Here is a 23,575-nt window from a genome sequence, read left to right on the forward strand (position 1 = left end):
TTGGATGGCTGGAAAATAGCAGAATTTCTTATATACTGCTTCTACTAATGTAGTCCCAGAAGCAATTAAAAAAATATGTATCATAAATGTACCTAAACCTTTAGTTTAACCTTAACAAAAAAAAAAAAAAGAAACTGCCTGTAGAGGTAAGTGGCGTCTATAGATAAAATCAAACACTGCAGCTTTTCCCAAAGTAAAAAATTATCCTTGCTCTATAGGTGTAGTCCATTTACATACCTCATGAAGTCTGACTGATAAACCCCCAAAGATGACATAACTCCATCCTGCTTTGTTGGATGTCGCTAAGAGATTCACAGCTGTTACTGTTCACTTCCACCATCACAGGAGTGAGCTCTCAAATGCGGAGCTCGGAGCTACTCTGTCAGGGGGGAGCGAGAGAGCATGTGAGTGGGTTTCGTATCGGAGAAAGCTTGCTCCTGTGGTGGTGGAGGTGAACAGTAGCAGTTTTAGTGACGTCCTAAGACCAAGGTGTGGGTGAAGTACAATCTTTGGGAGTTGTTCAGTAGGGTTTCAGGAGATAAGTAAATGGCCTACACCTATAGTAAGGGCATTATTTGTTCAAAGCTGCACAGTTTTGTTTTTTCTGATCTAAAAGACAACACTTTACATGACTGTACCGCTTCAACACCGCTGTCATGGTGAGCTTTGAAAAAATATACCTCCAGCTTGCAGAGGCCACTGAAGGGGACACTGTAATTGTGAGATACAATTACAAAATAAAGAAAAAATCAATTTATAGATCTTTTTTGTTCTCATTTTTGTTAAATGATCAGCCTATAATAAAAAAAATAAACAGGACAAGGTTTTTAGTAAAATGGTGTACTGTGTAATACTTATTTCCTTAAATTTAAACATTTTAGGATGCAGATTAGTCAGTGTTTTTGTGAACGTAACCAACAAATGCTGATGCTTAATTTGATGTGAGCATCTAAACAATGATTACTTTAGATAATGAGATGGTTAAAGATCAGCACCAGTAAATAAATAAAATTGTCGAAAGTTAAAAATATTTATTTCTCTGTCGCTCATTGACAGACGTAGTCCTCCTTGATTAATATCAACTCGGGTTATACTGCCCTCTACAGGAGTAGGACTAGACAGGAAAGAAAACGTTCTGGCCACACCCTAGGGGCAGTCCCAGAGGGTATATCCTCTCACTTCCTGCTACAGCAAATCAGTTTTTTTTCTGTCTAGTTAGGAGTAAGGACCTAGATTCCTTGCTAGGATCTTCGGTCCTGGCAGGATTTTTTTTTTTTTTTAGAAATACTTTTTTAGACCGCTTTTTTTCTCCAGTGTTCCTGTGAGATCTTCAAGCAAGTACGCTGAAACTGGGCGATGGGCTGGATGTTGAGATCCAGTGGTCACCCCAGTTCAGCCTACGAGCGCGTGCAGGCCATAGCTCCGCGCTGGGTCGGCCGCGACATAGTCCCACTGGACGGGGACTGACCCTGCGAGTTAAACGTCTCGCCTGGACGCCAATGACCAACAGAGTCACGGCGTCCGTATTGGTCGACAGCCCCCCCACCCCGGTGGAGAGGGGTTCTGTCAGGAGTTGGCGCCCGCCTGGTTCCGGTATGGTGAGTAGAATGTTCCCCCTCTCCCCCTGTCGGGTTTGTTGGTGGACGCGGGCCCCTCTCTGGGATGGTCGGACACTCGGTTTTCTGGGTCTCCCCTCTATCCTATAACAGGTCACAGATCCCCCAATTTGAGTGTGATTTTTGTGAATAGAAACCAGGAGGCTTGGTTTGGGAGCTGACGATCTAAAGTCACTATAGGACTGTAAGGGTGACTGAAGTCAGTGGCAGACTACTAAAAGGCATTACTATTGAGGTATAGAGGTATCCTACCTGTCTAGTGTGTACACAGGCCGATGCCTTTGCCTGAGTTACTGCAGCCACAGATTGCCATCCCTCCAGAAAGCCGGTCACTTCCACAGGCCATACAGCCTCCCGCAGGCCGAGGACACCTCCCGCAGGCCGAGGCACTTCCGCAGACCACACAGGCCGAATGCACACATCCCGCAGGCCATTGCTAGCTTGCAAGCCGCCGCTATCCTACACAGGCTGCCGCCATTTTCCTGCAGATCGCACGAGGCCGCCATATTGGCGTAGCCTCGTGTCTCCAGCATGGGGGCGGCCATGTTTGAGGTGACCAAACACCTCGTGGAGTAATTGGGAGGCGCCGGAAGGCGTGTAAAGGGGCGGAGCCGCCTCCTTAGCCCAGGGAAAGCAAGTCAAAGACTTCCTGTCTGTAACAGACAGTGCTGGAAGCAGGTTGATAAGAAACTTCTGTGCATCAGGTGAGCCTTGGGGTCTCTCTCTCTCTCTTCTGGGGTTGTTGTCTCAGGTACGGTCTCCTCAGACAGTAAGGAGGACGCTTCTGCCTCCGCCATAGCACAAGAAGCGTTGGTGGAAGCACTAGTTGTGTCTGTCTGGGAAACCTTAAATCTTGAGGTTACACCGGCAGAGGTAGCTGAGACTCATATTCCTTTTTTGGTACTAGCAAGCCTACCAAAGATGGTGAAGGGTTTCCCTTGCCCAAATAGGGTCGTCCGTAAATGAGCCCTGCTATTTCCAAACGTATTGCTAGGCGCTATCATTTTGAGGAATCCCTCATTTCAAAGATGGATGGTACCACCAATAGTGGACTCACCGATTTCCAGACTAAATAAAACCACTGTTATCCCATTGGATTGACAGAATGGGCCCCACCCATCTCTGGGGTGGGGGGACGTCTTCACCGGTTTCCGGATCCAGGGCTTTCCAGAATCCCGGATAAAGGGGTTTGCAAGGTCATATGGTCGGGATACAAGATCGAGTTTCGATCCCTTCCACCGGTGCGATTCTTCCCTTCCAATATTCGACATCCCCGGGTCGCTTAAAAAGCTTTGCGGGGGACAGCTTGATACAACAAGCAGTGGTAGTTCCCATTCCTTGGAGGAGTTCTAGTCGAACTTGTTCACAATGCCCAGGAAAAAGGGCTAGGTGCGTCCAATTCTGGTCTTGGAAGAGATGGAGTCCATCCATACAGTGGTGGCCTCCCTGCATCAGGGGGATTTCCTGGCGTCCATAGACATTTAGGATGCCTATCCTCATATCCCCATCTTCAAAGGACATCAGCGTTTTCTTTGCTTTTCCCAAAGATCATCCCTGGTTCCCACCAGGAGACTGAACTATGTGGGCCTAATTTTGGATACATCCTTGGCAAGAGTGTTTCTCCATGCGGAGAAACTCCAGAAGATTCAGTCAATGATTCGGATGTTGCTGTCCGTCAACTGGCTGGGATTGATGGTCGCCTCCTTAGAGGCAGTACCGTTTGAGTGAGCGGACCAGGGAGGCTCTGGTCTGGTGGCTTCGGTCTCCGATGCTCAGCCAGGGGAAGTAATTTCTTCTGATAAATTCCAGGTTACCGATAAATGTGTTGGAACTGAGAGCGATCAGACTTTCTCTGATTTACTGGACCGAGCAGCTCCAGGGCAGCCCGGTTCGGATCCAATCGGACTATGCCACAGTCATGACTTATGTCGATCACCAAGGGGCACCAAGAGTGCCCTGGCGGGCATAGAAGTGGCCAACATTCTTATTGGGGGAACAGTTGTTCCAGTTCTCTCCGATATTTATCACGGAGGTGGACAGGCAGATTATTTCAGCCGTCAGATTCTGGATCGAGAGGAATAGTCTCTTCATCCAGAGGTATTTCACCAGCTGTCCCTTCATTGGGGCACCCCGGATATGGATCTGTTGGTAGGTTGGCTCAACAGGGCTCGCACCCGCGATCCTCTAGCGGACGCAGCAGACGCGCTGAACGGCCTGTAAAGGCAGTATCAGCTACTATATGTCTTCCCCCCTCTCAAATTGTTGCTGAGATTTCTCCGCAGGATAGAGGTGGAGGGAACTCCAGTTATCCTGGAAATTCCGAGCTGGCCTCGTCAAGCCGGGTACGCCGACTTGGACAGGCTAGTCGCGGACGCTCTTTGGAGACTTCCTCTCAGGGAGGATCTGCGGTCTCAAGGACCGATCTTCCATCGTGCGTTACAGTCGCTGGTTTTAATGGCCTGGCTATTGAGACCCAGGTACTGAAGGACAAAGGGTTGTCAGCTTCAGTTATTCCTACTCTAATTAAAGCAAGGAAAGCGACTTCCAGCAAAGTCTATTATCGCACATGGAAGACTTATATCGCGTGGTGTGAATCTTTGGAATTTACCCCACGTACCTATTCGGTGACCCGAATCTTGGCTTTTCTGCAAAAGGGGGTTGAGCAGAAACTATCCTTGAGCATTATCAAGGGTCAGGTTTCAGCATTAGCAATCTTCTTTCAGAAGCCTTGGGCTACTCATTCCTTGGTGTCCAGGCTCCGCCAGTGCGCGCGCCCTTACCGCCCTGGGATCTTAATTTGGCGTTTGTCGGTTCTTCAGAAACCTCCCTTAAAATATCAGGGAGATTCCCTTGCTTACATTATCCCAGAAGGTGGCCTTCTTGGTGGCTATCACTTCTGCAGGCAGGGTGTCAGAACTGGCTGCATTATCATGCCATTCCCCATATCTAGTGGTTCATAGGGATAAGGTAGTTCTTCATCCGAAGCCATCCTTTCTTCCTAAGGTGGTTTCAGATTTTCATCTGAATGAAGATATTGTGCTACCTTCCTTGTGTCCTAAGCCCAATCATCCTCAGGAATATGCGTTGCATTCCTTGGATGTGGTTCGGGCAATCAGGGTATACCTGAAGACTACGGAATCGTTCCGTAAGACGGATTCACTTTTTGTGATCACGGATGGCCCCAGAAAGGGGTTGCCTGCATCTGCCACGACTATCTCCAAATGGATTAGACAGACAGTGGTACAGGCTTATTCTATTAAGGGTCGGAATCCTCAGTTCCCTGTTAAGGCGCACTCTATTCGGGCGCTTAGTGTTTCCTGGGCCTTCCACCATCAGGCGTCAGGGGTCCAGGTTTTCAAGGCGATTACTTGATCGTCGGTTCATACCTTTACAAAATTTTATAAAGTTGATGTGATGGCATCGTCGGATGCCTCATTTGGCCGCAAGGTTTTGCAGGCCGCAATTTGAGGAGACCGTTAGTCTACCTCAAGGGTTTGTTGGGTTTTTTCACTTCGGTCTCATCTTTTTGCTCAATGAGTCCTTGATGCTTCTGGTTGGCTCTGGTTGGGCCTTCTGGATTTTGATTTCTGTTATCCCACCCCTCATTTGTGGCACTGCTTTGGGACTTCCCGAGTTGATATTAATCAAGGAGGACTACGTCTGTCAATGAGCGACAGAGAAAAATGGATTTTTGTAAAATCTTACCGTAAAATCCTTTTCTCTTAAGCTCATTGACAGACGTAGTACCCGCCCCTCTGTTTTTGAGTTGGGTTGGGTTAAATTCTCTAAACACTGCTTTGTGACATAACTGATTTTCTGTAGCAGGAAGTGAGAGGATATACCCTCTGGGACTGCCCCTAGGGTGTGGCCAGAACGTTTTCTTTCCTGTCTAGTCCTACTCCTGTAGAGGGCAGTATAACCCGAGTTGATATTAATCAAGGAGGACTACGTCTGTCAATGAGCTTAAGAGAAAAGGATTTTACGGTAAGATTTTACAAAAATCCATTTTTTCTTTGTGTACATTCTGAATAATCACATTGACTGGGGTTTAAAACAGTCTTTGAGCAGGACTCCTTTCTCTTTCTAATCAATATTTACTGTGTCCTCCAAAAAGCTTAACTCTAATTAGCACTCCTCACCTTACATAATTCTATAAGATAAATCCTTTTGTTATTGCTGTCTGTGTCTTCGTAAGTTAATTCAGTCTGTACCGCTGACCATTGTTGCTTAAATAGAAAGTTGGGGTGAATCCTAAATTGCAGAGCTCTCACCGGACCAGACGGTGAGCGCCTGTGTCAATGGGCTTTGCATTCCCATACACGTGTATGGAAATGCAAAATCTGCTGTGGGTCAAATGCACCTGTAAATAAATTCTGTTTGATCTCCAAAGTGTCCTAAGATGATACCATCACCACAAGCCCAAAGCCTGTCAACCCAATCTCTTAATCTTCCAGTGGGGACGCTTATTCTGGTGAACACTGTCTAAGAGGATATTTTTTTCACATACTACCCTATCCAAAACAATAGCAAAAAGCACGTTTTGGCAAAAATACACTTTAAAAAGGTACATGTTGTGACTTCTTACATCATTCTCACAGATGATAAAACCTTTGCAAGGTAATAATGTTATATACTAGAATGAAAACAATCAGCATTCCAAATATACATACTGACAGAGGCATATATGGTATGGGTGATTGAGAGTCTTGTATTTAAGATGTAATTGAAGAATCTTCAGGCATTCTTTGATCTCTTAAAAATGTAACTTCACATATTTACTATATATTCTCTAAGGAATGTGACAGTACGATTTTCATCATGGTTGGGGAGTGTCACTAATGTCCTGTTTGACGTTATTTTTTTAGATTTATTTATGAAAAATCACCTTGCACTTTTGTGAAACCAACCTCTTCATATTTCCTTTTCAAGCATGTCTGCAACCATCATACAGATATACAGAAGTGTACAAAATTGATAATTATAATAATGCTATTTCAGGGGCGTTGATGATAAAGCCATGACTAACACAGTATGGTTATTAGTTGTACTTATTTTAATATGAAATTGGTCCTGTTTAACAGACCAGAGATAACAAAGTTGTTACCTTAACCGCTTGCCGACCAGCCACTGTAGTTTTACCTTGGCAGGTCAGCTCTGTCCCGCGAAACGATGTACCTGTACGTTGCTTCGAGAGACCGCTAGCGGCGTGCGCACCCATTGGCCACAGGGGGAGCCAGTTTAACGAGTCCAGTGGCCACGATTGCCGCCAGGCACCCTCGATCGCTCCCTGTGGAGACAGAACGGCGGTCTGCCGTTGTAAATGCAGCAGACCGCTGTTCAGTTATGAACGCAGGGATCCTCTTATTTAGGAACACAGGTCTCTGTGTTCATGCAACAAGCCCACGCCACCCCCCCCCCCCCAAGAGTTATAAAGCACCCCCTAGGGATACATTTAACCCTTGGTGTTAACACCTTCCCTGCCAGTGTCATTAGTACAGTAACAGTGCATATTTTTAGCAATGATTACTGTAGTAGTTTCACTGGTCCCTCCAAAAGAGTAAAAAATGTCAGTTAGGTGTCCGATCTGTCCACCGCAATGTGGCAGTCCCTCTAAAAATTGCCGATCACCACCATTACTGGTACAAAAAAATAAAAATGACAAATCTTTCCCCTAGTTTGTAGACGCAATAACTTCTGTGCAAACCAATCAATATAAACTTATTAGGATTTTTTATTTTTTTTAACCAAAAATATGTAGCATAATACAAATTGACCTAAAATTATGAAAATTTTTTTTTTTTTTTCAGAATTGTCGCTCTTTTTTTTGTTTATAGCGCAAAAAATAAAAATCACAGAGGTGATCGAATACCACCAAAAGAAAGCTCCATTTGTGGGAAAAAAGGATATAAATTTTATTAGGGTACAGCGTTGCACTACCGCGCAATTTTCAGTTAAATTAACGCAGTGCCGTATCGCAAAAAATGGCCTGGTCATTAAGGGGTAAATTCTTCCAGTCCAGAAGTGACTGTAGGGACATCAAATTGCATCTGCTCTGAGAAGGAGTAATTTTGCCCACATTTTGGTTAGTAATCAGGTGTTTTCAGAATGAATTTCCCAAATGCAGTTGATACTAGGCATCTAGGCTTGATGGTATAGGTATAAATAAATAAAATATCTTTAAAGGTCTAATATAGAAAACAATTATTGCTCTGAAATTATCTCAGTGGTTCTCTTTGTCTTCCAGATCTTCCCAAAGTATTAAATCTTCATTTACTAAATTCAGGAGCAAAAGATGTTCCCATTACTGTGAGTATGGCATTTATTTCTTTGTTTTACATGTATTTTTTGAGATGTTCAATTTTTTCCCCACACAATGTGAAGGTTAACCCCTTCCCTGCCAGACTCTGCTCTCCAATTTTTGTCTCAGATGGCCAGAACATTTCCACATTTTTTTTTCACTTTATTTTTTTAATCATTTTACACTTACAGTTTTCAGAATTTGTAAAAAACCTCCCCAAACCATACATTTTCTAAAAACCCAAGGTACATAAAATAAAAGCTAGTGCTACTGATTTTTTAGGTTCTTTCATAGTTGCGCAAAAGTTTATCAAATGATATTTTCAATTTTAAATTGTGACTTTTTGAAGATCTCAATGTGATGGGTGGGGGTGAGCATGTTTTTTTCCCTAATACCATGTTTTATTTACTTCTCTATACTTATCTTTTTCCCCTGCTGCCTGATACTTGCTACTGAACACAAGAGTGCTCAGTGCTAAGCACGTCTGTGCTCATTCATAAACTGCATGAGATCAGTAAATATGCTTCTCATATTTACAAATCTTCAGTTTATGAATTAACATGAAAGTGCTTGGTACTATACGCTTTAGTGTTCATTCACAAAGTGTAGATGATCCGTAAACATCAGAGACATGTTTAACAACTGCATGAATCCCGGGCACTGCTCTTGTCAGCCATTGATTGGAGCCATTCATTAAAGCATTTCTGTGTAAAATCCTATTTATTTACACATTCTATTTCAATTATTTCTAGCCTACTTCAATTAATCTGTACGATCCTTGAAGTTTGTGAACAATCCCAACAATTTACTTCCTTGTTTTCTGTAACACATAATTACAATGCTCTGTGAGTAGGCACTGCTGTTTTGCAGAATTCACAGAGCATGCCTTCTGAACTACAGAGGTGCTAAGAGGAGGAGTTTCAGGAGGCGGAATCAGTACAGGAATCACTACTTGCAGGCAGCAAGGTATCATGCGGTATGTAGTCCTTACAATTTGAAAGTCAACCAAAGAAATGAGCAGGGGAGGGGGGCGCTGCAAATTAAGTTAAATTAAGGTGTATGCTGTGACCACAGAACTGCTTTAAGCAGCAGAGTCTAGGGAACCCTTCTTCTAGTTTATGGTCGCTTCAGCCAAACAGTGGCAGTGGAAGAGTTAATGTTGTCGTGAGACTTTCATTTCCGTACTTTAGCAGCTCTAAAATTAATTTTCTATTGTTGGCTTTTGACTTTACAGTTTTCACAGTAGCAATGCAGGGCCGAAATAGTTTATTTTGTTGCTGAATGAATCATGCTACTTCGTAATACTGTCTTGTGTAAAAGACCACCAACCCAGAATGTTTTTATATATGTTTGTTTGTGTGTATGTATGTATGTATGTATGTATGTATGTATGTATGTGTGTATATATATATATATATATATATATATATATATATATATATATATATATATATGTGTGTATATGTGTGTGTGTGTGTATGTATATATATATATATATATATATATATATATAAATAATACATATATACAGTGTCATCCCTCACTTTTTTGTAAATGTTTTATTATATCTTTTCATGTGACAACACTGAGGAAATGTGTTCAGCTTGTATAAGTGTAAATTTGCTGTCCCCTCAAAATAACTCAACACACAGCCATTAATGTCTAAACCACTGGCAACAACAGTGAGTGCACCCCTAAGTAAAAAAAGTCCAAATGGGCCGATTTAGTCCTTTTCCCTCTCCTGTGTCATGTGACTCGCAAGTGTTACACGGTCTCAGGTGTGAATGGGGAGCAGGTGTGTTAGATTTGGTGTTATCGCTCTCTCTTACTGGTCACTGGAAGTTCAACATGGCATCTCATGGCAAAGAACTCTCTGAGGATCTGAAAAAAGAAATGTTGCTCTACATAAAGATTGCCAAGACCCTGAAACTGAGCTGCAGCACGGTGGCCAAGACCATACAGGGGTTTAACAGGACTCGGAGCAGGCCTCATCGTGGTCGACCAAAGAAGTTGAGTGCACGTGCATAGCGTCATATCCAGAGGTTGTCTTTGGGAAATGGATGTATGAGTGCTGCAAGCGTTGCTGCAGAGGTTGAAGGGGTTGAGTGTCAGCCTGTCAGTGCTCAGACCATACACCGCACACTGCATCAAATTGGTTTCCATGGCTGTTGTCCCAGAAGGAAGCCTCTTCTAAAGATGATGCAAAAGAAAGCCCGCAAACAGGTTGCTGAAGACAAGAAGACTAATGACATGGATTACTGGAACCATGTTCTGTGGTCTGATGAGATCAAGATAAACTTATTTGGTTCAGATGGTGTCAAGCGTATGTGGCGGCAACCAGGTGAGGAGTACAAAGACAAGTGTGTCTTGCCTACAGTCAAGCATGGTGGTGGGAGTGTCCTGGTCTAGTGCTGCATGAGTGCTGCCGGCACTGGGAAGCTACAGTTCATTGATGGAACTATGAATGCCAACATGTACTGTGACATACTGAAGCAGAGCATAATCCCTTCTCTTCAGAGACTGGGCCACAGGGCAGTATTCCAACATAATGACCCCAAACACACCACAAAGATGACCACTGCCTTGCTAAAGAAGCTGAGGGTAAAGGTGATGGACTGGCCATGCATGTCTCCACACCTAAATCATATTGAGCATCTGTGGGCATCCTCAAACAGAAGGTGGAGGAGAGCAAGGTCTCCTAGACCAGGACACTCCCACCACCATGACTGAAGTCAGTGGCTGGCATTACTGTTAGGATGGCCATGTAAGAGGGTGATATGATCCTACCTTATACATAAGGTTGCAATTGCCTGGACTACCGCCACTTGCCGCCGCCATCCTCCCGCAGGCCGCCATCCTCCCGCAGGCCGCACAGGCCGATGCCTGCCTTCCGCAGGCCGCACGATGTAGCAGGCGCTGCCATCTTTCCACAGGCGCCGCCATCTTGGCGTAGCCTCGTGTCTCCGGCATGGGGGCGGCCATTTTGGAGATGACCAGCTACCTCGAGGAGTAGCATGGGAAGCGCCGGAAGGCGTGGAAAGGGGCAGAGCCGCCTCCTTTACCCGGGAAAACGATGCAAAAGACTTCCTGTCTGTAAGAGACAGCGCTGAGAGCAGGTTGATAGAAACTTCTGTGCATCAGGTGGTGAGCCTTGGGGTCTCTCTCTCTGTGGGGTCCAAAGCAGGTAACACTGAGGGGCGCTGTTGCGTTGGGGGATTACAAAAAAAAAAAGTTTTTTCTTTGCAATTATTTTTTTGTTTGTTGGCAAGTGTCTTGGATTAATCATGGACCCTGCCACACATGTATCCCCACCTGATCCCCTTGAGGTGGCCGCAGGACCCTCCAGTGCCCCACTTATGATTGATGCATTATCAGCAGTTTTGGAGTCTTTGGTATCCCGGGTGGAGGTGGCCTGTCAGGGACGGGGGGCAAGAAAGCGACCCCCGCCTACCCCTATTTCATCTGACACTTCAGATACGGATTCTGAGCTTGTCACTGCAGCTGCAGGTCCCTCTGCTGGGGCTTCTGTCTCGGGTACGGTCTCCTCAGACAGTGAGGAGGACATTTCTGCCTCCGCCATAGCGCAAGAAGAAGCGCTGGTGGACGCACTAGTCATGTCTGTCCGGGAAACCTTAAGTCTTGAGGTTACCCCGGCAGAGGTAGCTGACACTGAAATTCCCTTTGGTACCAGCAAGCCTACCAAAATGGCGAAGGTTTTTCCCTTGCCCAAGTGTTTTGGTAATCTAATTAAAGAAGAATGGGATCGTCCGAAACGAACCCCTGCTATTTCCAAACGCATTGCTAGGCGCTATCAGTTTGAGGAATCCCTCCTTAAAAGATGGACGGTACCACCAGTGATGGACTCACCGATTTCCAGACTAAATAAAGCCACTGTTATCCCATTGGAGGACGCTCCGTCCTTTAGGGATGCGGTGGATCGAAAAGTGGAAGCGGAATCCCGCTCCATTTTTTCCCTGATAGGGTCAACATTTAGGCCAGTGGTTGCCATTGGTTTAGTTTCACAAACATTGACAGAATGGACAAAATTGTTACGCCGTGACATAAAGGGGAGAAGTATCCCCCCGGCAGTATCAGATTTGCTGGAACAGATTATACAAGGGCTACAGTTCATCTGTGACGCCGCCCTGGACGCCACTCCCTTGCTAGGGCGTGCATCGGTTTCAGCAGCGGTCCTCAGACGCGTGTTGTGGTTAAAGTGCTGGTCGGCGGATCAAGGTTCCAAAAAAGCTTTGGCTTTTCAAGGGGATCGCCTGTTTGGGGCCACCTTGGATGAGATTATAAAGGATCTCACTGGGGGCAAGAGCACTTTTTTGCCACAGACTGCTAAGGGTAAAGGACCTCGTAACAGGCGAGGACCTTCCTTTTCCGCTCATAAAAAGTTTGTTCGTTCCGATGGGGGGGCGATAAGGGGAAGCCCTCCAAAGCCCCTTCAGGGGGTTTCAAAGGGCGCTGGTCGGGTAAACAAAAGTCCGGCTCAGCCAAACCTGAAGATAAGACCAATACAGCCTGAAGGTGCGCCCCCACCCATCTCTGGGGTGGGGGGACGTCTTCACCGGATCCAGGGCTTTCCAGAATCCCGGACAAAGGGGTTCGCGAGGTCATACGGTCGGGATACAAGATCGAGTTTCGATCACTTCTACCGGTGCGATTCTTCCCTTCCAACATTCGACTATCCCTGGATCGCTTAAAAGCTTTGCGGGGGGCAGTAATGGACTTGATGCAACAGGGAGCGGTAGTTCCCGTTCCTTGAGCAGAACGTTTTCAGGGGTTCTATTTGAACCTATTCACAATACCCAGAGAGGAGGGCAAGGTGCGTCCAATTCTGGACTTAAGAGCACTCAATCATTTTGTCCGGGTACAAGAATTCAAGATGGAGTCCATCTGAACATATCTGGGCCTAACTTTGGAGACATCCTTGGCAAGGGTGTGTCTCCTTACGGAGAAGCTCCGGAAGATTCAGTGAACGATTCGGATGTTACTGTCCATCAACTGGCCTTCCCTTCGGACTTGCATGAGGGTCCTGGGACTGATGGTGGCCTTCTTAGAGGCAGTACCGTATGCCCAGTCTCATACCCGAATTCTCCAAAAGGAGATTCTTTTCAAATGGAATCGGAATCCCGATTCTCTGGACAATCTGATCCGGTTGAGCGAGCGGACCAGGGAGTTTCTGGTTTGGTGGCTTCGGTCTCCGATGCTCAACCAGGAGAAGTCATTTCCTCCGATAGAATCCAGGTTACCGATAAATGTATTGGAACTGAGAGCAATCAGACTTTGTCTGATTTACTGGACCGAGCAGCTTCAGGGCAGCCCGGTTTGGGTCCAGTCGGACAAGGCCACGGCCGTGGCTTATGTCAATCACCAAGAAGTGGCCAGCATTCTTCATTGGGCGGAACGGTTTGTTCCGGCTCTCTCCGCGGTATTCACTCCGGGGGTGGAAGATCGGCAGGCAGATTAGCTCAGCCGTCCGATTCTGGATCAAGGGGTATGGCCTCTTCATCCAGAGGTATTTCACCAGCTGTGCCTTCATTAGGGCACCCCAGAGGTGGATCTGTTGCCAGCTTGGCTCAACAGGAAGGTGCGGAGGTTTGTAGCCCGCTCCCGAGATCCTCGAGCGGACGCAGCAGACGCGCTGGTCGCCCCGTGGGGACAGTATCAGCTACTGTATGTCTTCCCTCCTCTCAAGTTGCTGCCAAAACTTCTTTGCAGAATAGAGGTGGAGGGAATTCCAGTTATCCTGGTAGCTCCGGACTGGCCTCGTCGACCCGGGTACACCGACTTGGTCAGGCTGGTCGCGGACGCTCCTTGGAGACTTCCTCTCAGGGAGGATCTTCGGTCTCAGGGACCGATCTTCCATCCTGCTTTACAATCGCTGGCTTTAACGGCCTGGCTATTGAGACTCAGGTGCTGAAGGACAAGGGACTGTCAACTTCAGTTATTCCTACTTTAATTAAAGCAAGGAAAGCGACTTCCAGAAAAGTCTATCATCGCACATGGAAGTCTTGTATTGCGTGGTGTGAATCCCTGGGATTTCCTCCACGTGCCTATTCGGTGACCCGAATCTTGACTTTTCTGCAACAGGGGGTTGAGCAGAAGCTGGCCTTGAGTACTGTCAAGGGTCAGGTTTCAGCGTTAGCAATTTTCTTTCAGAAACCTTTGGCTACCCATTCCTTGGTGCGGAATTTCATCCAGGGGGTGCGGCACCTGGCTCCGCCAGTGCGCGCGCCCTTACCGCCCTGGGATCTCAATTTGGTATTGTCGGTTCTTCAGAAACCTCCCTTTGAAAATATCAGGGAGATTCCCTTGCTTACGTTATCCCAAAAGGTGGCCTTCTTGGTGGCCATTACTTGTGCACGCAGGGGGTCAGAACTGGCCGCATTATCTTGTCGTTCCCCATATCTGGTGGTTCATAGGGATAAGGTGGTTCTTCTTCCGAATCCATCCTTCCTTCCTAAAGTGGTTTCAGAGTTTCATCTGAATGAAGATATTGTGTTACCTTCCCTGTGTCCTAAGCCCAGTCATCCTCGGGAGTTTGCGTTACATTCCTTGGATGTGGTTCGGGCAATCAGGGTATACTTTAAAACTACGGACTCATTCGTAAGACGGATTCACTTTTTGTGATCACGGATGGCCCCAAACAGGGGGTTGCCTGCATCTGCCGCGACTATCTCCAGATGGATCAGACAGACGGTGGTACAGGCTTATTCTATTAAGGGTCGGAATCCTCCGTTCCCTGTTAAGGCGCACTCCACTCGGGCGCTTAGTGCTTCCTGGGCCTTCCGCCATCAAGCGTCAGTGGTCCAGGTTTGCAAGGTGGCTACCTGGTCGTCGGTTCATACCTTTACAAAATTTTATAAAGTTGATGTGATGGCATCGTCTGATGCCTCTTTTGGCCGCAAGGTTTTGCAGGCCGCAATTTGAGGAGACCGTTGGTCTACCTCGAGGGTTTTTTTCTGTTGGGTTTTCAGTTGTGTCTCATCCTTTTGTCTGATGAGCCTTTAAAACTTCTAGTTGGCACCGGTTGGGCCTTCTAGATTGGATTTTGATTTCTTTTATCCCACCCCTCATTTGTGGCACTGCTTTGGGACGTCCCAATTTGATATTAATCAAGAGGACTGCGTCTGTCAATGAGCGACAGAGAAAAATTGATTTTTGTAAAATCTTACCGTAAAATCCTTTTCTCTTAAGCTCATTGACAGACGCAGTACCCGCCCCTCTACTTTTGAGTTGGGTTGGGTTGGGTTAAATTCTCTGACACTGCTTTGTGACATAACTAACATCCTGTAGCAGAGAGAGAGAGGATATACCCTCTGGGACTGCCCCTAAGGTGTGGCCAGAACGTTTTCCTTCCGCCTAGTGTCCTACTCCTGTAGAGGGCAGTATAACCCAATTTGATATTAATCAAGAGGACTGCGTCTGTCAATGAGCTTAAGAGAAAAGGATTTTACGGTAAGATTTTACAAAAATCCATTTTTACCCCCTTGCAACTCATGCAGAGGATGCTATTGCAAACTTTGATCCTGTGCTTATAGTGATGTCAAATGTAATCAGTTGTGTTTGTGCTGCTGGGATAATGTCGGGGAAATTGGTCATTTCCGAAACTACAGTTCTCTTCACATAATACCAATAAACCCATCATTGCTGCAGCAGCTAGGAATACACTCCTACAACTGCAAATGTTTGATCCCTGCAGATCTGAGTTTGGATAGAGCACAAGTGTAAGTGCCTTTTTTATATTTAAAAGAATAATTTTTCCACCGCCTCTGTTTTAAGCATGTTTTATTTAGGCAGTCTGGCTGACATCATACTAATCCCCCCCCCCCCCCCCCCCCATACACATGCCTAGTTTTATGTCAATCCAAACTCCCCTTGAAAATGATTGCCCAGTGTTGGGGGGGGGGGGGGGGGGGGATGCCTTTTAAACCCCACTAGCTCAGCAGGCAGACGACTTAGAAAAAGGGGAGAAAGTGTTACATGCACATTGTACCTTAGGGGGCAGTTTTGCCCTTTCAAGTGATGTAATTGTAGATGCCTTAAAGGCATAGTTCACCTGTTACCAAAAACAAGCCTGTGCAGGAAAGGGCCTGTAGATAAAAATAAGCTATTTGACTTTAACCAAAGTTGAATATTGCCCTTGCTAAATGCCATTTACATATCTCCTGGAAATTACATCATCTCATCCTGCTCTATTGCTAGGACATCACTAAGAGAGTCCTAGCTCTATTGTTGACTTCCACCACCACAGGCGCAAGCTCTTTCTCTGAAAGCAGTGGCCCTGGAGAATAAAATGGGGGTTGTTGCAATTTTTCATGTCACGTGATATTTGCGCAGTCATTTATCAAATGTAAATTTTTTTGGAAAAATACACTTAAATTAATTTTATTGCACATAAAGACAATATTTAATACCCATTGTTTGGTAAAATATAAAAGATGATGAGTCAATTAAATACACGGCTCAAAAAATTAAAGAAACACTTTTTTTAATCCGAGTAGAACGTCAAGTCAATTAAACTCCTGGGATATTAATCTGGTCAGTTAAGTAGCAGAGGGGGTTGTTAATCAGTATCAGCTGCTTTGGTGTTAATAGGTGCATTAGATGGGCAACAATGAGACGGCCTCCAAAACAGGAATGGTTTTACAGGTGGAGGCTACTGACTTTTTTGTCCCTACTCATCTTTGACTGTTTTTCACTATTTTTGCATTTGGCTAGGGTCAGTGTCACTACTGGTAACATCAACCGATACCTGAACCCTATAGAGGTTGCACATGCAGTCCAACTCCTCCCAGGATGGCACATCAATACGTGCCATTGCCAGAAGGTTTACGGGGTCTCCCAACAAAGTCTTAAGAGTACAGGGGAGATTCCAGGAGACAGGCAGTTACTCTAGAATAGCCAAACAGGGCCGTAGAAGGAACTTAACCCATCAGCAGGACCAGTATCTGCTCGTTTGTCCAAGAAGGGACAGGATGAGCACTGCCAGAGCCCTACAAAATGACCTCCAGCAGGTCACTAGTGTGAATGTCTCTGATTAAACAATCAGAAACAGACTTCCATAAGGGTGGCCTGAGGGCTCAACCTCCTCTAGTGGGCCTTGTGGTCTCTGCCCAGCACAGTGGAGCTGGATTGGCATTTGCCATTGAACATCAGAATTGGCAGTTCTGCCATTGGCGCCCTGTGCTTTTCACAGATGAGAGCAGGTTCATCCTGAGCACATGTGACAGATGTGAAAGGGTCTGGAAAAGACGTAGAAAACGTTATGCTGCCTGTAACATCGTTCAGCATGACTAGTTTGGTGGTGGGTCAGTGATGGACCGGGGAGGCATATCCATGGAGGGACACACAGACCTCTACAGGCTAGACAATAGCACCCTGACTGCCATTAGGTGTAGGGATGAAATCCTTGGACCCATTGTCAGACCCTACACTGGTGTAGTTTGTCTGGGTTCCTCCTGGTGCAGGACAATGCCCAGCCTCATGTGGCGAAAGTATGCAGCCAGTTCCTGGAGGATAAAGGGATTGATACCGTTGAATGGCCCTCGCGCTCGCCTGACCTAAATCCAATATAACACCTCTGGGACATTATGTTTTGGTCCATCTGACGCCACCAGGTTGCACCTCAGTCTGTTCAGGAGCTCATTGGTGCCCTGGTCCAGATCTTAGGCAAAATACCCCAGGACACCCTCCGTCGTCTCATTAGGAGCATGCCCAGACGTTGTCAGCACAAGCACGTGGGAGCCAAACAAACTACGGAGAAATGGCACTTTGCTACAATGTAAAATAGTGAGTGTACAGCTTGTATAACAGTGTAAATTTGCTGTCCCCTGAAAATAAGTCAGCACACAGCCATTACTGTCTAAACCTCTGGCAACAAAAGTGAGTACATCCCTAAATGAAAATGTCCACATTGGGCCCAATTAGCCATTTTCCTTCCCCTAGTGTTACAAGGACTCAGGTGTGAATGGGGAGCAGGTGTGTTAGATTTGGTGTTATCGCTCTCACTGTCTTATACTGGTCACTGGAAGTTCAACATGGCACCTCATGGCAAAGAACTCTCTGAGGATCTGAAAAAAAGAAATGTTGCTCTACATAAAGATGGCCTAGCCTTTAGGAAAATTGCAAAGACCCTGAAACTGAGCTTCAGCATGGTGACCAAGACCATACAGCAGTTTAACAGGACAGGTTCTACTCTGAACAGGCCTCGCCATGGTTGACCAAAGAAGTTTAGTGCACAGGCTCATCGTCCTATCCAGAGGTTGTCTTTGGGAAATAGACGTATGAGTGCTGCCAGGATTGCTGCAGAGGTTGAGGGAGTCTGTCGGTGCTCAGACTATATGCTGCACACTGCATCAAACTGGTCTGCATGGCTGTTGTCCCAGAAGGAAGCCTCTTCTAAAGATGATGCACACGAAACCCTCAAAAAGGTTGCTGAAGACAAGCAGACTAAGAACATAAGATTACTGGAACTGTAATGAGACCAAGATAAACATATTTGGTTTAGATGGTATCAAGTGTGTGTGGCAGTAACCAGGTGAGGAGTACAAAGACAAGTGTGTTTGCCTACAGTCAAGCATGCTGGTGGGAGTGTCATGGTCTGAGGCTGCATGAGTGCTGCGGGCACTGGGGAGCTACTATTCATTAAGGGAACCATGAATGCCAACATGTACTGTGACATACTGAAGCAGAGCATGATCCCCTCCCTTTGGAGGCTGGGCCGCAGGGCAGTATTCAAACATAACAACCCCAAACGCATCTCCAAGACGACTACTGCCTTGCTAAAGAACCTGAGGGTAAAGGTGATAGACTGGCCAAGCTTGTCTCCAGACCTAAACCCTATTGAGCATCTGTGGGGCATCTTCAAACAGAAGGTGGAGGAGCGCAAGGTCTCGAACATCCACCTGCTCTGTGATGTCATGCTGGAGGAGTGGAAGAGGACTCCAGTGGCAACCTGTGAAGCTCTGCTGAACTCCATGCCCAAGAGGGTTAAGGCAGTGCTGGAAAATAATGGTGGCCCCACACAATATTGACACTTTGGGCCCAATTTAGACATTGACTTAGGGGTATACTCACTTTTGTTGCCAGCAGTTTAGACATTAATGGCTGTGTTGAGGACAGCAAATGTACACGGTTATACAAGCTGTACACTCTCACTACTTGACATTGTAGCAATAGTTACAAAAATGTGAGGGGTGTACTCACTTTTGTGAGATACTGTATATTCCCATTTTTATTCTCCAGGTTACATCTGAATATTGCTATTTAGCTAAATATATAGAATAATTAAAGATCAGTGGGAATGTGTCATTCATGATTATATTGGAGTTGAGAAATATATCCTCATATGAACAGACATGCGTATACTTTAGGGTCATTTTTAAGCTTAAACTTTTTTCAATGTGTCTGCAGTTGTTATGGCTTAAGTTCCAGTAATCTACCAATCTGCTTTCGTCTTGGTTCACACAGGTGGGATGCCACATCGCATCACATAAGCAATTGCACAGTGTCCATGCAATCTGCTGCAGGTGTCAATGTTATCTTAACACCTTGAAACAGATCACAGCATGCAGTGCAATTGCCAGAATTGCATTGCATGGGTGTTCACACCCATGTAATGTCATTCAGGTGCAGAGGGGAAAAAAAGTTATGCACCATGTTGGTGCAAATGCAATGCAATTCCAGCCATACAAACTGTATGGCTGAAATCGCTCTGCACAGGAATGCAGTGCGAATCGCATGCAATGTCTGCAATCGCACCATTATGAACCTATCCTTAGAGTGAATTAGAAATATGGCGAGATTTGAATGTAGAATTGTAAAGCGAGAGTGCTAACAATGATTTAAATGCTTACATTTAGTTACAAGGGGGTTAAGCAAACAAATTAAGGGCCAGTTAACACAACATGCAGTCCAGTGCATTTTTTTTTCCTGCATCAAAAACACATGGAGATTAGGTTATATGGTTTCCATTGGCATAGTTCACACCAGTGCTTGCAGTTTCAGTGCATTCCAGTTCCAGAAAAAAAAACATGCTGCATTTTTCCTGTAGTGGACTGTACTGGAACACTGTATATTGCATCAAAAACGCACTGGAACACACCTAAACACACTGGAACTCACGTTATTATTTAAGGTTAAGAAAAGAGGGGAAAATGCACTGGACTGCATCAAAAATACACTGGAATGCATCGAAAACGCATCAAGAACGCGCATGCAGAAAAACATCTGAAACGCATACGGACTGCGTTTCTATGGTGTTAACTGGCCCTAAGAAATATACTTTTCTAATTTCTAATCATGTTGAATGTTAGCCTTGTGGTCAGTTTAGAATAAATAGGTTGCCTTGGTTATGTGAGATGATGGACAACATGACTGCTATGACTAGAAAATATTAATTTAATTGATTAGAGGCCTCCTTTTGCAAACTTCAGGAAGTATAGGGATTGCCATGTTGCTTTGATGTTCAGTGAGATAGTCTTTTTACCCATAGCCCCCCCCCCCCAGTCTTTGCAGCAATTATTGGAGCGAATCTTGCCACTTTTCAGACTTCTAGGTCTACTAGTGAAGCTGAGCTGTGTAGATGAGATGTGTTGGAGAAATCACTGGTACATACTGGATGTAGCAGACATCCCAACCTGCAAAAACGAATTTCAGGGAGGTGGTACTCAACACCCTGGTGGGTACTACTGGCACGGTTACTGCTGGCGGGTACTGCGGATACTGGATACTGCTGGCGGATAATGCTGGCAGGTACTGATGATGCGGTTACTGCTGGCTGGTATTGCTGGTGCGGGTACTGCTGGCGGATAATGCTGGTGGGTACTGCTGGAGGATAATGCTGACAGGTACTGCTGGCTCCCCTGAGACAGAGTGTGTGACAGGAGCGGCGCTGGAGGAAGCATGCCGATGCAGTAGAGGGCAGAGCCAATGCTTCCTGTATTGCTCCTGTCACAGGTGGAGTGCATTTGATATCACTCCACCTGCTGTAGATAAAACGATAAAAGAAGACTTGAGAACTGAGCTATCCAAGACCAGAGATCAAAGTTCTCAGTGAGCAGAGAGCTGGTGACTGGAGCATTGTGCTGTAGAGGGGGCGAGAGCAGCTGACTCAGGCTCACAGAGAAGCTAAACCGAGTTTTGGTCCAGTCATCTGGGTTGATCCCGACCATATGGTTCAACCAGCTGCCTGCAAAAACAGGTCACAGGAGTGCAGAATGGGTTGCACTCCTGTGATTCATTGGAGGAGTACAGCCAAACAAGCTTTGGCTTTACTTCTCCTTTAAGTCCCATCACACTGTACTGACATTTCTCTTGTTTGTGGAACTAGGAGTCCCATCTAGTCCCATTGTTGGATATCCTGCTAGTATAGAACTTTAAAGTAGAACTATGGGCAAAATTTATTTATTTTTTTTCCATTTTGGATAGCGTAAAAAGGGTTATTATAACCCATCAGATTTTTTTTTTATTTTATCCCCACCATCTGTGTCTCATTGTGGAGATTTTCCTTCACTTCTTATTCCATAGCCAAAGAGGAAGTGACATAAAATTCCTGCAAATTAAGGGAAATCCATGGGGACCCCCAAATCACCAGAACATGAAGAGATCATATCCCCTCTATTACTTTTCTGGGAACCACTGACAATTTGTGGATTTTCTTTTAATTTCACTTTCAATGATACTGGTAAACAGGACAAATATCCCCACCATCTGTGTCTCATTGTGGAGATTTTCCTTCACTTCTTATTCCATAGCCAAAGAGGAAGTGACATAAAATTCCTGCAAATTAAGGGAAATCCATGGGGACCCCCAAATCACCAGAACATGAAGAGATCATATCCCCTCTATTACTTTTCTGGGAACCACTGACAATTTGTGGATTTTCTTTTAATTTCACTTTCAATGATACTGGTAAACAGGACAAATAGAGAGGGGGAATCTCCTTAATGGGGGCACAGAAAGCAAAAAAACCTGACAAGTGTTCTAATCCAGCTCTACTCCATTGAAAACTAGAAAAAGTTTTGCCGTATTGATATACAAATACCAGATATAGGCACCTGCAATGTTTTCGTTCTGTCTCTCTGTAGTTCCTACCAGCACACAATTTTAATTTGTCTTACATCTTGTCTCTATAGTCCCAGCAAACTACAAACATGCATTTGTTATGTCTTTGTAGAACCAAACTGAGCACCTTCTCAAATCGAACCCAGCACATCACAGTTATTAGTTAAAAATATAAAATCCATACAAGCATTTTATATATTTTTTTACACTTTATCTCACGCTCTCCTCTGACCAAATGGGCAATACGTTTGCTAGTTTTAAATAAAAAGTAACTTATTTGCACAAGGTTCAAAATCCAGTTCTATGCAGCAAAAATGTGCTGTTTTGTGCATTTCATGTAAATCACTTATTGCAGAGCTGATAGCAGCAGTGTACTAGAGTCTCTGGACACCACAAATGATTGATATGAACACTCCCAAAGTGAAATTTGCATTGTAACAATAATCTAAACTTAACATTAGTGATCGACCGATATTGTTTTTTAATGCCGATACCGATATTTTGGTCATCGGATATCTGTATTGGCCGATATCTGCCGATATTTTCGGACATGTAAAAAAAAATTTTTTTTTTTCTAAAGGTACTCCTTGTGGAGGGATCTGTGGGACCCAAACCCCTCCTTGGCACGAAAAGCATTCAAAACACCAAGTTTGGCAGTTTTGAATGCTGTGAGTTTTTTTAATTCGGTGCAGAGCACCCGGAAGTGATGTCATGACATCACTTCTGGTTTTTTACATGGAGACCCGGGTCTTCTCTTCGGCGGCGGTGGAGGTAGGATGCCCGGGTGAGCCGCGAAAGGCGGTGGGAGGGGGGGGGGACGTCCCCTCCCGCTCTTTGTAATGACAGCCGAGCGGCTTCTCAGACGCATCGGTTGTCATTCCAAGTCAGCCGACCGTCGGCTATGGACACCGGTACCTAGGTGATGCCTCTAGCTGCAGGCTAGGCTTGTGACGGTATCAGATTTTCATGCTGCGATTAATTGATTAAGGTTTTGCCACGGTATACGGTATTATCACGGTATTCTATTAAATTTAAATTATTAAATTTCCACCTCACTTCAATTTCATTGCTGAATTTAGGGGCTTTGGTTCACTTATGCACATTATTATATAGTCAGTCAGTACAGACTCTGTGAACCAGGCCTAAAATAGGTCATCAAGCAGTGTCTGGCCTAACTGGTGATAACTGGTCCTGGCGCTCGGCTCCGATCCGATGGCCTGGTCATTAAGAGGGCAAATCCTTGTGGTCAAGAAGTGGTTAAACCTGAAGGAGGTGTTGTTTATAAATGATTTTACTATTGCTTTAGGCCTGGTTCACATGTATGCGGGTTGGTGGTTCACATGTATGCGGGTTGGCGGCCCACATTTGCACAGGCATAGCAGCCCATTGATTTGAACGGGCTGCTATGCCCTCATTTTCCGCAGAAAAAAGGTGCATGCAGCATTTTTTTTAAAATTCAGTGGCCTTGAAATCCATCCTGCTTTTGCACCATGCGACTAACCTGCAGTTCCTGCTCTGGCAAGCTTTCTGCATTTTTTGTATACGTGGGCACGGCATTTAAAAACAGTTTGCGTGTGCAGCAACG

At 45.3% G+C, this 23,575-nt stretch overlaps 1 protein-coding gene across 3 annotated transcripts in view; it reads left to right on the forward strand.

The window, feature by feature from the left end:
• Positions 1–23,575, forward strand: part of TMEM131 (transmembrane protein 131) — a 483,390-nt gene that overhangs the window by 260,657 nt on the left and 199,158 nt on the right. For all 3 annotated transcript variants that reach the window (XM_082245264.1, XM_082245263.1, XM_082245262.1), the window contains exon 11: positions 7,861–7,922. In XM_082245264.1, coding sequence (XP_082101390.1) covers positions 7,861–7,922 — 62 coding nt within the window. The remainder of the gene's footprint in view (positions 1–7,860; positions 7,923–23,575) is intronic.

Source organism: Pelophylax lessonae (assembly GCF_965119305.1).
Source record: "Pelophylax lessonae genome assembly, chromosome: 2".
Lineage (NCBI taxonomy): Eukaryota > Metazoa > Chordata > Amphibia > Anura > Ranidae > Pelophylax > Pelophylax lessonae.